General features: G+C 37.2%; 1 protein-coding gene across 2 annotated transcripts in view; it reads left to right on the top strand.

Moving 5' to 3' along the window:
- Positions 1–15,663, top strand: part of rasgrf2b (Ras protein-specific guanine nucleotide-releasing factor 2b) — a 55,494-nt gene that overhangs the window by 20,638 nt on the left and 19,193 nt on the right. For both annotated transcript variants that reach the window (XM_028034493.1, XM_028034494.1), the window contains exons 2-12: positions 1,587–1,693; positions 3,971–4,118; positions 7,029–7,118; positions 7,193–7,329; positions 10,124–10,240; positions 10,369–10,448; positions 12,282–12,475; positions 12,591–12,700; positions 12,779–12,897; positions 15,325–15,485; positions 15,569–15,635. In XM_028034493.1, coding sequence (XP_027890294.1) covers positions 1,587–1,693; positions 3,971–4,118; positions 7,029–7,118; positions 7,193–7,329; positions 10,124–10,240; positions 10,369–10,448; positions 12,282–12,475; positions 12,591–12,700; positions 12,779–12,897; positions 15,325–15,485; positions 15,569–15,635 — 1,330 coding nt within the window. The remainder of the gene's footprint in view (positions 1–1,586; positions 1,694–3,970; positions 4,119–7,028; positions 7,119–7,192; positions 7,330–10,123; positions 10,241–10,368; positions 10,449–12,281; positions 12,476–12,590; positions 12,701–12,778; positions 12,898–15,324; positions 15,486–15,568; positions 15,636–15,663) is intronic.

Here is a 15,663-nt window from a genome sequence, read left to right as displayed (position 1 = left end):
GCAGCAAGGCGATTAATTATCAAATACACCTGTAAGTCACTGTATGTAATCACAATTGTTTTTCATTTTTATGTACATGATGTAAAGCTAAGCATCTCTGACTGAGAATACGTATCCATCTGTAAAATCTGCACTTGCAAAAATCTTTTATTTTGTACTTTAAGATATTTTTGCTAATGTCTAAAATTACAGGATGGATCATTGAAAGCCCTCATGAATGGGGCTTCAATGCACCAAATAGTAGAAAATGGAAGTGTAAAACAGCCAACCCGTCGAACGTTGCGTTGCCATGGAAATGTTTTCTTGTTAGGTGGTGACACAGTTTAGGAATATGTACTTGGTTAAGATTTATTACGTAACTGTGGCCCTCTTCTCTTTCTGTGTCTCTCCCCATCGGAGCTTAGATTATTGTTGATGTAGTGACGCAGCCGGGTGGCGAATTGAAATGACAGGTACATAATAAGCATGATGAGGATGATGGAGGTGCAGATAAAGATGGAGGAAGATCTCTAAATGTTCACGTTTCAATAAACTCTCCTCAGTTCCTGGCCCTTCCCCACTGCAGGGGTTGAAGCCCGTCTATAAACCTACAGGGCAACCGTCTCCTCTCTCAACTCTTTTTGGTTCACTGAGTCCTCCCTCTGAGAAAGAAACATAAAGAGATGAAAGGATGAAGGGAGATGGAGTAGGAGGAAGAGGAGGAGTGGGTTTCGACAACAAGAGGAGCGAGGATGCTGGCTGAGCGGGGCAGAGGAGGTGGAGTGGGAAGATAGGTGAACTGCATCAGGAGAGGGAGGAGGAAATAGATGGATGGATGAAGTGAGCAGGAGAGGAGGACAGAAAGTCCATGCAGAGTTCAGTCTTCTCTGAGTTCAGTTTTCCTTGACTAAAAATAGCAACTCTTCTGGTAACCCACTGCCCCAGGACACGACCATTTGAATAAAAACCTCTATCACTTCACACAGCCCTTATGTACGTGTGTTTGTTCTACTGTAGTTGTGTGTCTCTGTACTTGCTTGTGATGGCATGTGCCCGTGTGTGGGAGGTTTTTTTTAAGAGAAATTCCCACAGATATTCGTATTGATAAAAACAGACAGGGAGGGAAGAGACCAGCAGAGAACGGGCTAATTGATGGTGATGATAATAGGCTGGTGAAGAGGGGAAGCGCAGGGGACATTCGATGTTTTATTTCAGTGAGCAAATGGCTGTGTTGAGCCACCAATACTACCTCATCGTGTCTTTCTGTCTGTCTTTTAGGGCTGCATATGGGAATTGTTGTCGGGTAAATTAAAGAAGCATTTCAAATGACTCAGAATGGTATCCGGGAACAGAAGTCTAAATCTAGAAATCCATATCTTTAACTTCCTCTGTTTTTGATTTGTTTCTTTGACAAGATTAGTTCTTTCAAGGTGATGAAGTAAGGCTTCATGCAACAGGAGAACTATATCACTGGCATGCAAAGTCCAAACTTCTGACACTTTTACATTTCCACCAGTCAAATATTTATGTTTATGAACTGGAACAACACATTCTTATTTGTTGGAGCATCACATTTCTGATCAAGTCTCCTTTCTTTTTCCTCTTAGCACTACTTCCTGATTGTGTTTGGCCACGATGGACAGAAACCTCTGGAGCTGCGGACGGATGAGGAGTGCGAGTGTGATGAGTGGGTGGAGGCCATCCAGCAGGCGAGGTACATTTAGTGATAACAAATACTTTTGTTGTAAATAGGCGTTAAAATTAAAGTTGTATTCTCTGACCATGTTCCTGGAAAGAGAATATGTTTTCACATATTATGTTTTCACATAAATCATATTTAATTTACCCAAAGCTGGTTTAAAGAAGAGAGATTTAACATATTCTTGGGACTAAACTTATTTTAGAAGAGTGAGAATCCTCTTATCTGATAATATAGATACTAATAATCAATCTTGTCTTAGACGTTTTCTGTACTGAAACTGGTTTTGATTAAACCAACCAGGTATAAAAAAGTACGTTTATTACAGCTGCGGTTACCCGTTGGTTCATTCAGGTTAAGTTTGAGGGAGGAATCTGACTTTCTGAGTTCAGACACTTTTACCTCATATTTACTATTTCCTTAATCAAAGGTTGAACGTTAAGATGCATTTCATTTTGTTTCACAAATGTTTGTTTACGATTACTCTTGAACTCTTAAACATCAGGATCTGGCCAGAGCAAATCCTAGAAATGATTTTATTGGATGAATAATCAATCAGAGCATTTTTCCTTTTCCTTTGATGCCCTGTAAAACAGTTTGGATTGCCTTGTCTATGAATGCTCGATGAATGGATGTACCTTGCCTTTTTTGAAACAATTTACTTCATATGGTTTCTATTAATTATGTGTACGGGTAAGCAAAAGGTAAAAATAAAGTTTTATGTAATTTGTGCAACTCTAACATTTTGTGTAGCTAATTATAAAATAAGCCAACACAGGCAAGTCAATGTTTATTGACATTTTTCTGAACAGTTTTCTGTTGCAATCTAAAGAATTGCATGGCTTTTTTGCCCCATCAAAGGTTATAGGAAATTTTGTGTATTTATGTTGTCATGTCATAGATTTGCAAGGTTTTGGAAACATTCCTCATCCTTCATTACATATTAACATTATGGCATCACGTGGTTTGTCAAAATTCCGTATTTTTATTCTGAAAGCATGGACATAGTTCAATTTGGGACACAGTTTCAGAAGACAAAGCAGCTAATCAAAATGATGAAAATTTATGTTTTTAGGTAGCTAGGCGTGGTGAAGTTCAAACAGTATCAGAATATGAGAGAGGAGTTTAAAGTGACTTATGATATAGTTATTGATGCTAGATATAGGCTGGTCTGAGTATTTAAGAAACTGCTGATGTACTAAATGGATTTATTACACACAAGAATGTTTAACAAAAGAGAAAATCTCGGAAGAGTTGCCAGGAATACATTGTTGGTTGCAGTATGGTTCAAGATGTTAGAAACAATCAAATAAAAACAGCTGTTCTGACAAAAGAATGTGGAAAACCATCTTTGAACTGAAAATAATGGGAATCTTGAAGTGGATGGGCTACGGCAGCAGGAACCACACTGAGTGCTGCACTAAGTCTCACCAGATCCTCTGGATTAAAAACATCTCTCCACATATGCAAGTCACCAGCGTCATGGACTTTTAAAACACTAAAATATCCTCAGAGATGCTGACTTTTTTAACTTACAAAAGCCAAGATAGTTTTCTTATCTGTGCCTTGTTGAACCCAGTATCTGCTGTGGTTTTTAGAAGTAGGTAGATTGTTCCAACCACAGAGCATCTCCACTGATCCCATGTCCAGCTGAGTTGGGATTTTTCCCAGAGAAGATACTTAATAAATATTGCCACATAGTTTAGAAGTGGTTTTTAATTCTTTCCATATCCTTCGGCAACAGCAACTACCCTACAGTTATTACTGTTGTTTGTCCTCCTTGGTATGAGCAACAAAGAGTCATAAACCAGTGATAATGTGCTGTGACTACTGCTAGTAGCAGCTGGTTGCTAATTTCCTCTTCAACATTACAGAATGTTTTTAATTTTTCATGCAGCTTCGTCAATTACATTTTGCTTTTACTGCATCGATACCGCAGTTCTCACACACCATTTACACAAATATAAACTACTGCTTCAGAATCATTTCAAATGTAACTGAAATTTCTCAGAAAAAAAATATTTCACTCATTTGACACTGAACTTGGACTTGGTGCAGGGAGGAGGAGATGTGTGTTTGCTTTTTACTCTAAAGGTTGCAATAATTCTGGAACTTGATGAAGCTGAGATAATTTTTTTACTCTGCCAGTTTTAAAGAGTTTTCATTCCCTATTTGATCATTCCACATTAGAAAAAACTTACTTAGATAACTAAAAGTTCAAAGTGACTGAGACATTCGTTCTTATGAATATGTAAGCTGCTTTTTATAATATAAAATGTTCTTTTTTCACAGCTATTCTGACATAATTATTGAACGAGAAGTGCTGATGCAGAAGTACATCCACCTTGTACAAATTGTGGAGACTGAGAAGGTGGCTGCCAATCAGCTCCGCACTCAGCTGGAGGACCAGGACACAGAAATTGAAAGACTTAAATCCGAGGTAGATAATATGCATTTCTGACTGTAGATGCACATGGCTTTATTCAAAATAATTTAGTTTATGTTTTTTTACCTTTGCACCCTCAGTTTTAAACATGTGTCCTTTGAAAAGTCCTTTGTGGATATTTTAAAATTGCAACATTTAAATAAAGAGAATTAAAGCATTTTACAAATGGACTTGGACAGCTGATTTAGTGCTTTCCATTAAAACAACTCCTTCAGTCGTTTATTGGATGGTCTTATGTCTCTGCTCTTATTGCACTTCTGACCCTCAAGGCACGTTTCTGCTACAGGAGAGCGATACAAATCATTTTCAATGGAAATCCGGGACCGATAATATTAAAAGGAACACCAAGTACTTTACAGCACTGCAACATTACGAAGCCGTGCATGATCACAGATAAAATCATAGGATAAAAACCTTACAAGGGCATTTCAACAGGACTCTTGCATAAACATTTTTCCTCTATTTCCCAGTTATATTCTATATTCTGTTACTCACCATCCTGCCCACACAGCATTGTGTTCTCATTTGAACAAATCACAAAGGGTGAAAGCAAAAAGAAAGCATTTGAATAAACCTATATAGTTTACATGTCAGTGTCGGTGTGCTTGCTGTGGGTCGTTTTCTATGTTTGTATTCTTGGCAATAAGGGAGTGGGTGCACTCAGTCACTTCTGGGTGTAGTAGGCCCTCCATAAAGATACTTGATTGGCGTCCTCACAGACAGCCAACCTCATCGAATGTGTCCTGTTTCTGTGCAGCCGTCGCTGCCTGATAAATCACACGTTTGTGTGAACACATAAAACCCAACAGACCCTCACAACATTGTTAATCAACATTATTCCCCTTCCTTCTTTCCCCCCACACAGATTAACAGGATCCAGTTAGCTGTGCGCATTACTTAGATTTATAACATCATTTTGCTTAGTAAACATAAGTGCTCCCACAATGCTTTAAAATATGCAGTGGAAACCGTCCTTGTGATGCAAATGGCTGGTCAGAAGCTGTAAAGATATTGCTTTTGCCAATTTTAAATAGCTAAGACATTACAAACAGTTGGCAGACAACAAATGAATGAAATGTGTTTAGAACATTGTAATGTTATTGTAATGATTAGGAAAGTCAAACAGAGGCAGACGCAGCCTCATTGTGAGCGATCATTGCAAAGACTACGTTTACTCCATTGTTGGTTGTCTTTGGGGTTCTACCAAAAGGTCAGCAAACCTTACAGGACATGTTGCTGTAAATTAGGCTTAGAAATTCTGGCTGAAACCCAACAGTCATGCTTTATCTGTGTACAAAAAGCAAAACTAACTATTTGAAAATAGATGAATTGTGGTAACACTCCTGGCTAATGCCATGCACCAATCAGTCATAACTTTATAACCTCCTTTTTAATAGCTTGGTCTCCATTTAAGACGTTTAAAAAGAAAAATGCATTACTAATGTTTTGCCTCGTCAGTGAGAAGTGCATTAAATCAACAAGCATAGGATAAACATACACAGCATTTTTAGATAACTAAACATCATTTATGGAGTTGTTTTACAACATCATATCACTTTTATGACTCATGGGGATAAACATATTGTGCAGATTGTCTAAACATTATTTAAATTACAGCAGATTTGATCAGATTTAATTCCTCTGCAGTTAATCAGCCAAATTGAACTTTTTTTTTTTGCAAAACAAAAAGGAAAATTTTAAATTAGTTTCCTTACTTTTAATGATGCAAATGCACATCTGCCCCAGACATAACCAGAAAGAACTCCAAAGTTGTTCCTAATGTTACAGGGATTCGTTTGAAATTGCATTCTGCTGCGAATAACGATTGTTCAAAGGGGGCGCTGTTTGTTCAATGGCCCAGCTGGTAAACTCTCAATAAGTCAAAGCTCTGCTGTCGTTTCCAATTTGGTCTCTGCTCATTTGTGTCAGTAATCTCTACTCTAAACACCGAGGCTCGCGTGTGCAATCTTGTCTTTGAGAAGAAACGACGCACTCACTGTATTAAATTTCTCTTTGAGCAACAAGTGTGCCACTGTCTCTGTCTAATGTGTGTTGTTTTGGCGAATCTTATTGACAGAATTCAGGGATGCTGGATGGTAATAAAACAATACTAATGAAAGTTGTTTTGCAATAGAAAACATCTGCATGTTTAATGAAGCTGCTCATGAAAAAAGGATTAGAACTTAAGAGCCAAGGTGCAGCTGGTTATTCAACTCATTAAAACATAGTGGTGCATGTCTGTTTGTTTGTTTTCTTCTGTGTGTGTATGCTTTGCATTTATGAATATTTAAACAAACTAGCCAGTGTTACACTCAGGACTTGGCAGACTGGCTCTTCTTTGCTATAATTTGCATGATAACTGGCAAATGGGAAAATAAAGATGAAGTGTAGCTGAAAATGTGTTTGGTTTTATCACTTGAGCTCGACCACATATGTCAGAAGCACATACTGGTAATTGGGTTGAAAGTAGAAACAAACAGGTTAAATAATGTCACACTGGAGTATATAAATCTGTGAAGAGTTTTTTTTTAAGTATTGCTGAAAAGTTTGCTCTTCTTGTCCAAATGTTAGCCAGAACGTGTTTACTTTTAGCCAGAACGAGCTGTCCTCCAGGTTTTTCCCCTGCTCTCTGTTCTGAATGAAGGCTTTCAGTGATGAGGAAGTCTGATTGGTATCTGCTATAAACGCACCAACGATTCTTTGAGCACACTCTGAACTAAAAATATTCAGGGAATCAGCTGGAAGCAAAAGTGGGGCATCCTAATTTTGTTAATTACATAATACTCTGAAATCCTATTTTAATAAATATCCGTGTTAATAAATAATGAAAGGGATTTGTTATGCATCTGCTGTTTTACGTGACAATAATTTCTGAATCTGAACTGAAATCTCTTTTCTTAAAAGATTGTAGCTTTGAACAAAACTAAGGAGCGGATGCGGCCTTATCACGTCTACCATGAGAACGAAGACCCAGATATCAAAAAGATCAAAAAGGTAAACATTATTACAATCACCTTTATTTCTTATTTCTCATATGTGCATTTACCTTTAAGCTTTTCCTTCCATAGGTTCAGAGTTTCATGCGGGGCTGGCTGTGTCGCAGGAAGTGGAAAATTATTGTCCAGGACTACATTTGCTCTCCGCATGCTGAGAGCATGAGGAAGAGGAACCAGATTGTCTTCAATATGGTGGAGGCAGAGACAGAGTATGTAAATACATCATGCCTCGAGCAACATCACAATCTGCATCTAAATGGTCATGGTTAACTTCCTATGGAAATAGCCTGATAACAGTTTGGTGGCTCTGTAAATGTAATTTTACTTTAGATTTAATTTTACACATTTGAATTAGTCAAATTAGCAGAAGGAGTGCTACATAGAGATCACAGAGTTCTCAAGGTGGTTATTATACGAACTAATTTTGGTTAATATTATAAAACAATATCTGGTGCCAGATAAAAGTTGAAATTAAGACGTTCTACTTGGAGTGCTCTTTATTAAAGAAAGAAAAGCGAAAGAAGAAAAAAACATGTTTTAATTTTAATAATATTGAAAACGCAATTAAAGATTAACAAAAAAAAACCTTTTGGTTGGTCATGCAACATTTTGCATGAGAAACTTTAGCGTCACGTATCATTTACATATTTTACGGCTTCATTGTTTAAAATTGTTCAGTGATATATTATTCATTTTTATTCGTGGTTGAACATATATTTTGCACTAAGATAGTGGCTGATCTGGTGACTGTTTTGCAGATGAAGCTCTATGAATGATTTCTCATGATATCTAGGATGACAATTGACTGGATTTTTATGGGCAATACTAAAACTAGACCTGACAAAATGCATCGGCTTCAGATTGTCAGATTGACCAGAAGGCATCCGTTCTCCATCTGTTCCTGTCCTTTTCTGACTCTCCCTTCACTTTGAAACTAGTTAACTCTGAACTAATCACAACTTTAAAAATATGTCAAAATTATTTTCCAATCTTTATGCTCCAAAGTGAACATTCTTCAAAAAATAACAAAAAAACAAAAACAACTTAACTTTTGTCCTGTTTCAAACTTTTTAAAATTCCACTAAGCCATTAAAATGACGGCCATACGTTTTAAATCCTTCCTGATCCAACTCTGACCTAAATGTGTCAATAGTTTCTGAACACCTCAGGCTCTCAGGAACCTGTTTTGATAACACAAAAACTAGATGCTGCTTTTCCTTGTTTAGTTCAGGTCATGAAAATGAAAAATCTTGAAGTCTCTGATGACCTGAGAAACACAGATTGTCCTTTCCAGATCAACAGCTTGGAAATGTTGTAGGTACTGTAGGGTCAAGACCATTCAGTGCCTTATAAATCCAGCTACAAGACTTTAAAATGTATTGTTTTGCAAACTGGGAGCCAATGATTTAAGCTCTATTATATAATTCATTTTTCCAGCGTTGGTAAAGATTGTGGCAGCATCATTTTAAATAAACTGCAGTTAATGTGAAGTTAATATGAGCTGGCGCTTTTTTAAATTGTTGCTTACATCTGATACCAAACATTTTAACTGATGTAATACTTTATAATTATTGGTGCTCTTGGTAAAGATGTGTAGCAAGCTTTCCGATTCATTATTTTGTTATAGAGACTTGTTGACCTCAAGATCAAAAATCAAATCAAAATTAAAGTTTATTTGTAGCACCTTTGTTTTGGAAAAATAAACCGTGGGTCCCTGTTAGAGCCGGATGTCTTGAAGAATCAAGTTATAGCAATATTATTGTAGAATATTGTGATCGCAATACTAGTTACAATAAATAATTTCTTGTTTTAAATTTTTTTTTCTATCCTAGCAGAGCTTATTCAGTTGAGCATCTTCAGTCTAAAAATATCAAATGTAATTTTAAAAGTAAGAATCAAACCTTTACAACACATCTGAGAGCTCTTGTTGGAGCTGGTCAAGTTCATTTTAAATGATAAGTTTATGTTTCTCTTCTGCCATATTTAAAAGCTAAGTTGATTAAAGTTACATTTATGCAAACTTGTGTAAATGATGACTTCCAATTGTTATAAAAGCCTTTGTACTTGTTTTTTGTTTCAGACTGTGTAGTGCACAGTTTTACATTGTGCACTACAGTACAATCCTGTTAAAATCTTACAGCAAACTGCTACCTGTCACAATACCACACATGGGTGTTACATTTGCGCTATGATTTTTATTGACAATCTGCAAAGGTTCTTTGGAAACATGTGTGGTTTCTGTGCGTTCACCATCTGTTTTAGGCTCACTTTGAAGGAAGGCACCATTAAAATTAATCAAATTATCAACAGGATGAAATGATCCAGATGACAGGAGTTGCCTGAACATATAGCACAGGGTGCATATCTTAGCATTTGCAGTAAGAAGGACACAAAAGCAAAAATCAGTTATTCACTGATTACAGCAAGACTCTGAACCCTGAATCGGTTTGCACTGCACAATTGTAAAATCAGATCTTAAACCACATAACCCTTTCTTCTCCTTAACTGTGATGCATTAAGCAATTCATCACATGATAAATTTAAACGAGCTTCGTAATTTTCATTCTGATATATTTTTGAAGGGTTATTTTGTTTACATATACATCATAATCCATTTTATTTATGATTTCTGTTGTCTATGGTGTTTATTTCCATTTTAATTATTCTTTTTATTGTATTTTATTTTGGATATTTAAAATGTTTTCCAGCTCCATTGTGGACAGTTCATTTCAGCAGAGAATGCAAAATGTAATAGCAAAATTTGTTATGGCAGGCTATGGTGGCTAATGTCAAACTGGGACCTACTTCAGTCCCAGTCTGTTTGCACAATTTGGAAGTGTGTGCGCATTAACACATCTGAAAGCCCTTTCCCACAGGATGCACATTGCATGCCACTCTTTATTTGCAGTATGGCTACCCCTATATTAGGATATCTTGTAGAACAACCAACCTTTCATAATTTTTTTACCTATGTGTGTGTGTGTATGCGTGTGTGTATGACAGGTATGTCCACCAGCTCTACATCCTGGTCAACTGTTTCCTCAGACCTCTGAGAATGGCCGCCAGTTCAAAGAAACCTCCCATCAGCCATGATGATGTGAGCAGCATCTTCCTCAACAGGTGTGTTGCTGTATGTTTGAATGTGTCTTTTTATTACTTTTAAAAAAATAAAACCAAAAACTCTTCTCTGCTTTTGCATAAATCTCCCTAAAGTCGACACTATTAATGTGTTTTCAATATGCTCCCAGTGAGACCATTATGTTCCTCCATGAGATTTTCCATCAAGGCTTGAAAGCGAGGATCGCCAACTGGCCAACTCTGGTGCTGGGTGAGCTGTCACTCGCCTTCACACACAGAGCAGAGCACACAAACACAATCCATAACCACGCTCGCTGAAGGCATGAAGGTCGGCTTTTTAGCGATTCTCCGCTTCAATATTTCCTATTCACACCAGACGTCACTGTTAATGTCACTTAGTCCTATTCACAAAAACCCCGGCGTTCCTATCTCAGTCTGCACTGAGCAGACTCATTGTCTTCACAGACAATAACTATCCAGACCAGAAGCTTCTCACCCCCTAAACCCCCCCCCTGAGCAGATAAGCATCACCCTGGAGACAGGCGGCTGACAGATGTGGCAGCAAATTACTGGTGACAAATTATAACATAGAGGAAAGCGCTGATTAAACTTGCCGACCTGATGTGACTCTTCTTTTCAAGCAGAATCTAGATGCAGACATTTTATCACCGACATCTTTCATATCAATTACTGCTGTAGAAAACATGTTTGAGATCCCCTCATTATGCAGCCAGTACTTTTATCACCAAAAAGAACTGTGCAGTTTTTATTTTTCATCTATTTCTTTTTTTTCTTCTCAGGTCATGAATACATTTTAAGAAGGGAAAACATGTTGCAGACTGTGGTTACTATATTTATTAAATAGACTTTATTAAGAATTGGTGGGGCTGAATGTCTGATCTCTTTTGAACAGCTTTGATCTGCTTTGATTTTAGCCCATTTTTGTTTCAATTTAGCAAAAAGCTCATTTTTGTGAGCAAGTGTTATTTATTTATTTCAGGAAAAATTTGATGTCACACCCTATGCTTGAGAGAGGTTTCACAGTTATTTTAAAACAAAAAGAAAATGGTAAGAGATTTTAATCATAAACAATCTTTAGCAAACTATAAAAGCAATTACCATCTTGTGTGGCTAGCATTACTAAAGCAGTCTCTATATTCTAGAAAATGCATATGTGTACCATAACCTTTAGATTTGCAAAAGGTTAGTAACATAACAAAATGTAATATTTTCCATGGTAGACATTGATTGAAAGCTCAAAGTATAGAAAAAAGCAACTTTGCTTTAATACATTTAGTCTTCCTGTTATCTGCTGAAAGTGTTGCTCTTTCTCACTATCATGCAGCCTAAATGAAACCCTTAGAAAATTAAATGGTTTGTGAAACTGTCCAACTTTGTTAGCTTGACCAGGGAGTGCTCAGTCCAGCATGCTCACCATTCAGGAGAAAAATATTATATTTGGAGTTTTCAACTCTCCAGTCATTGGTTTGGGCTGATTAAGGTGAAAAGTATGAATTTCTAATCACCAGACAATTTCTCAGTGCATCGTTAAGCTTCATAAATGATGTACTGCATGTACTCTAGTAAGCAAATTAAAATGTCAGTGTATCTAATAAAACATTTGGACTCTGCTGCTCCTACTGAAAAAATACCCAGGGGACATTTTCTTCTACTCATAGTCTAATTTATCTATTTATAGCTGAATTAAATAAAAAATAATGCCTGGAAATCTTTTGCTTTTATGATTATATTTTTATATTTTATCGGACTGAGCACACAAACTTTAAACACTGAAAAAAATTAACAGTAATTAAACTAAATATGTGAAACATGAATCCTTGCAACTTGTGGAGGAGCTGCCTAGTTCAACAGCCATTGGACAGAAAAAGTGCAACTGAATAAATATTTATAAATATATGAATTGTTGCTATTATTACCAATAAAACTGTGGAAAACATCCTACTGACAGTGAGACAGATATTGTCCTAAAAACAATGGAGGGAAAATATATATATATATTTTTTTGTCACAATTTGGAGGTACTGACTGCATGTGCATTTACACTGTATGTTTTTACCTCCAGCTGACCTGTTTGACATCCTGCTGCCCATGCTAAACATCTACCAGGAGTTTGTGCGTAACCATCAGTACAGCCTTCAAGTTTTAGCCAACTGTAAGCAGAACAGAGACTTCGACAAACTGCTGAAACAGTACGAGTCCAACGCTGCCTGTGAAGGAAGGATGCTTGAGACTTTTCTCACATACCCAATGTTCCAGGTAGATCATAAACTCTGCCACACTCTGATGCTTGGAAACAAACTTTTGCACGACTGAATTATATGTATATATCCACTCAACTTTACTTTTCCATAATGCTCTTTACTCCATAAAGATCCCTCGTTACATCATAACACTACACGAACTCCTGGCCCACACACCTCATGAGCATGTGGAGCGCAAGAGTCTTGAGTTTGCCAAGTCCAAATTAGAGGAATTATCTAGGTAGGTGTTGAAATACTCGACATTTTTCTATTCACTCTGATTATAAAAACTGAAATAACTTCCTTATTGTGTGTCCAGAGTGATGCACGATGAGGTTAGCGACACAGAAAACATCCGGAAGAATCTGGCCATTGAGAGAATGATTGTTGAAGGCTGCGACATCCTGCTGGACACCAGCCAGACCTTCGTCAGGCAGGGTGAGTCTTCATCAGTTCGCAGTAATACTCTTTAGCAGTTTGTGTCTTACATGCTACAGAAAATGCCTTGTTTACTGTGATTTATGCTGTTTCATTCAAATTGCTTGTTAACAGCTGTTTGTATTGGGCTCTTGTCCCAGTAGTTTAACGTCTGTATGCTTCACATGCTGAACAGCTGTCAGCTGCAGCTAGAGAATCTCCTACAGACACCAAAAGTGATTTTTTAAAACCTAATCAAGACATTGGGATGATGTCTCGTGCATATAACTGACCATTCACTATTTTGACTGGCAGATGCTTCAGTAACTGACTGGTATTGCTAATTGCCCCACTATTGCTAGTGTCATTATATACTTTAGGAGCCTCAGGTTCTCATCTTTCCATTTGCAGATGATGCGATTCTGTCGAAATCTGGATTTTGATGTTCGGTTTTCCCTCCTGGGTCTGTTGCCCCACATCTGTATGCAGCTAAACACATGCATGATTTCACCATAGGCTCTGCCTGGTTTAACAAAGTAAAACCACTCAATTACCTTTATTACTCCACATACCTTACATGGCACTGCACACCTTAAGCAACAAGTAGTTATAAAAACACAATCTTTCAAAACTGAATATGTTGAGGAGTTATTGAGTTACATTAATTTAGTATGGACTCTGGTGTTCATCCTGGATGCTCTAATTCAAAGTGTATAAACCTAATAACAGCTTCCTACTGTTTCATAACAACATAACTTATCAAATTTAATCAAATTGGTAAAATTAGATAAGATTTTCTCATTTAGCAGCGGTAATGAAACTCCTTGTCTGATGTTGTGCTGTGAAAAACAGCTGCAGCCCTTTGTGGCATTTATAGAGAACCTTTGTGGGCATCCTGTGGTGTTTGGCTCTTGGAAAATAGCAGCAGGTGACTGTGGGTTGCAGGATTTTCCTTTTGATGATTAGGTTTTCCAGTTGATCCTACAGATTAGGATCTTATGCTTGTTGAGCTGTCTCTACCGTGTGGTGAAACACACAGTCTTGTTAAGAGGGGCGATGTCATCTGGGAGTGGTGCTGCCTTGAAATTGGTGATTGATGCCAGGAACCAAGATTTCCCAGCAGAACAACGTGTTGTAACCAAATAGTCAATGTAATTTACCTGTCAGTGGTTTTATTGTCAAGTCTGTTGGCTGGGAGAGATCGACAAGTCTTTAAAGACATGCTAAACTGTCCTAGGAAATCAGGTTGAGTTTTTCCCTCTGTAGCTGACTCATCAGAAGTGGCTTGTTTTTTCTAATTTGGATCGTGTTTTTAATCCGTCAAAACAATTCTCTAAACACTCAAAGGCATTTAGTAAAGATGGTTTCTACTCAATCTAGAAAAGTGTGGAATTTGGTTTTTGGCTTTAGTATGTAAAGAAATATATCATCCGTCCGTCCATGTCTCTCCATTTGTTCAGCAATGCATCTGCTCATCCATTTATCTATTTGTCCATTTTTACTCACTATAATAAAAGCATGCCCCCCCAAAATTAAGTTTAGTCCAGTTAACTTTTATCTTACTGTTTTTCTCTCACTTTGTGCATGTCTTACATCTCTGTTGACATTTGCACAACATCTTGTACATTTTTCAAAACAATTAGAACAAACTACCAAACCTAAAATGGATAGTTCATTCATCAAAAGCAAGTATTCATGTCAATGAAAGTCAAACTATAAAGACAGCACTTTATAGTTTTTGCACAGCTATTTGAAATCTACATTTAGAAGTTACAAGTTAATGTATTTAGTGAAGTAAATAAGTACACGACACTAAACACATATGATTCACAGTTCTCATTTGTTCACAGCTTTGTGCAAAAGAAAAGCATAAACTTATTTACAACAAACACAAGAAACAACCATTGGACTAAACTGTGCACAACTGTAAACAATATTATTAGTGAAAACTGAGTTTCTCCTGAGAGAAATTGTTCAGTTTTCAGAAGGAAGGAATGATAAAGAAAAAGTTGGCAGATTCTGACAACTGTTTAAATAAAATTTATGTGTAATGACATATGTATGCGATGAGTTTTATAGGGAATGACTAATTAGCATTCATTCATAGCTATTGTTCATTTTGACTGACACGACATAAGTACATAACACTGTCATAAAGCAGCAGAGAATTGTGTGGAAGCAATTGGTGCATGTCTAAAAGCATTTGCAAGTTTGTTGGAAGAATGAGAAGCTGCTACTTCACTAGTTCTTTAAAGGCAAATGTTGTGGAGGCTCAACTAACAATCGCAGGAATTTTAATTCTAATCACATAAATAGATCAAATCAGTTGAGAAAAACCCAACATGAATAATATGTAGGAAACCTGGGTAAACAAGTTCAATGTGTGTTTCTTCTCTTCAGTCAGTTTAATGATGAGTAATGTAACCCTATGCCGCTCCTGCTCCACAGGCTCTCTGATCCAGCTGCCGTCCGTGGAGCGAGGGAAACTCAGCAAGGTCCGACTCGGCTCCCTCTCCCTGAAGAAAGAGGGAGAACGGCAGTGTTTTCTCTTCACAAAACACTTTCTAGTCTGCACTCGCAGCTCTGGTGGAAAACTGCACCTCCTGAAGGTGACATCACTGTTACACTGTGTTCTGCAACAATACACGAGTAGGAAAAAAGAATCTAGAATGTTTTTTTCTTCCTCTAACAGCAAGGTGGAGTTTTGTCCCTTATTGACTGCACACTCATAGAGGAACCAGATGCTACTGATGACGAATGTAAGAACAGTGTTTCCTTTTCTTTGCT

The sequence above is a fragment of the Xiphophorus couchianus genome, chromosome 12 (assembly GCF_001444195.1).
Source record: "Xiphophorus couchianus chromosome 12, X_couchianus-1.0, whole genome shotgun sequence".
In the NCBI taxonomy this organism is placed as follows: domain Eukaryota; kingdom Metazoa; phylum Chordata; class Actinopteri; order Cyprinodontiformes; family Poeciliidae; genus Xiphophorus; species Xiphophorus couchianus.
The sequence above is the reverse complement of the archived record's forward strand: the minus strand, read 5'-3'. Positions and strand labels throughout refer to the sequence as shown.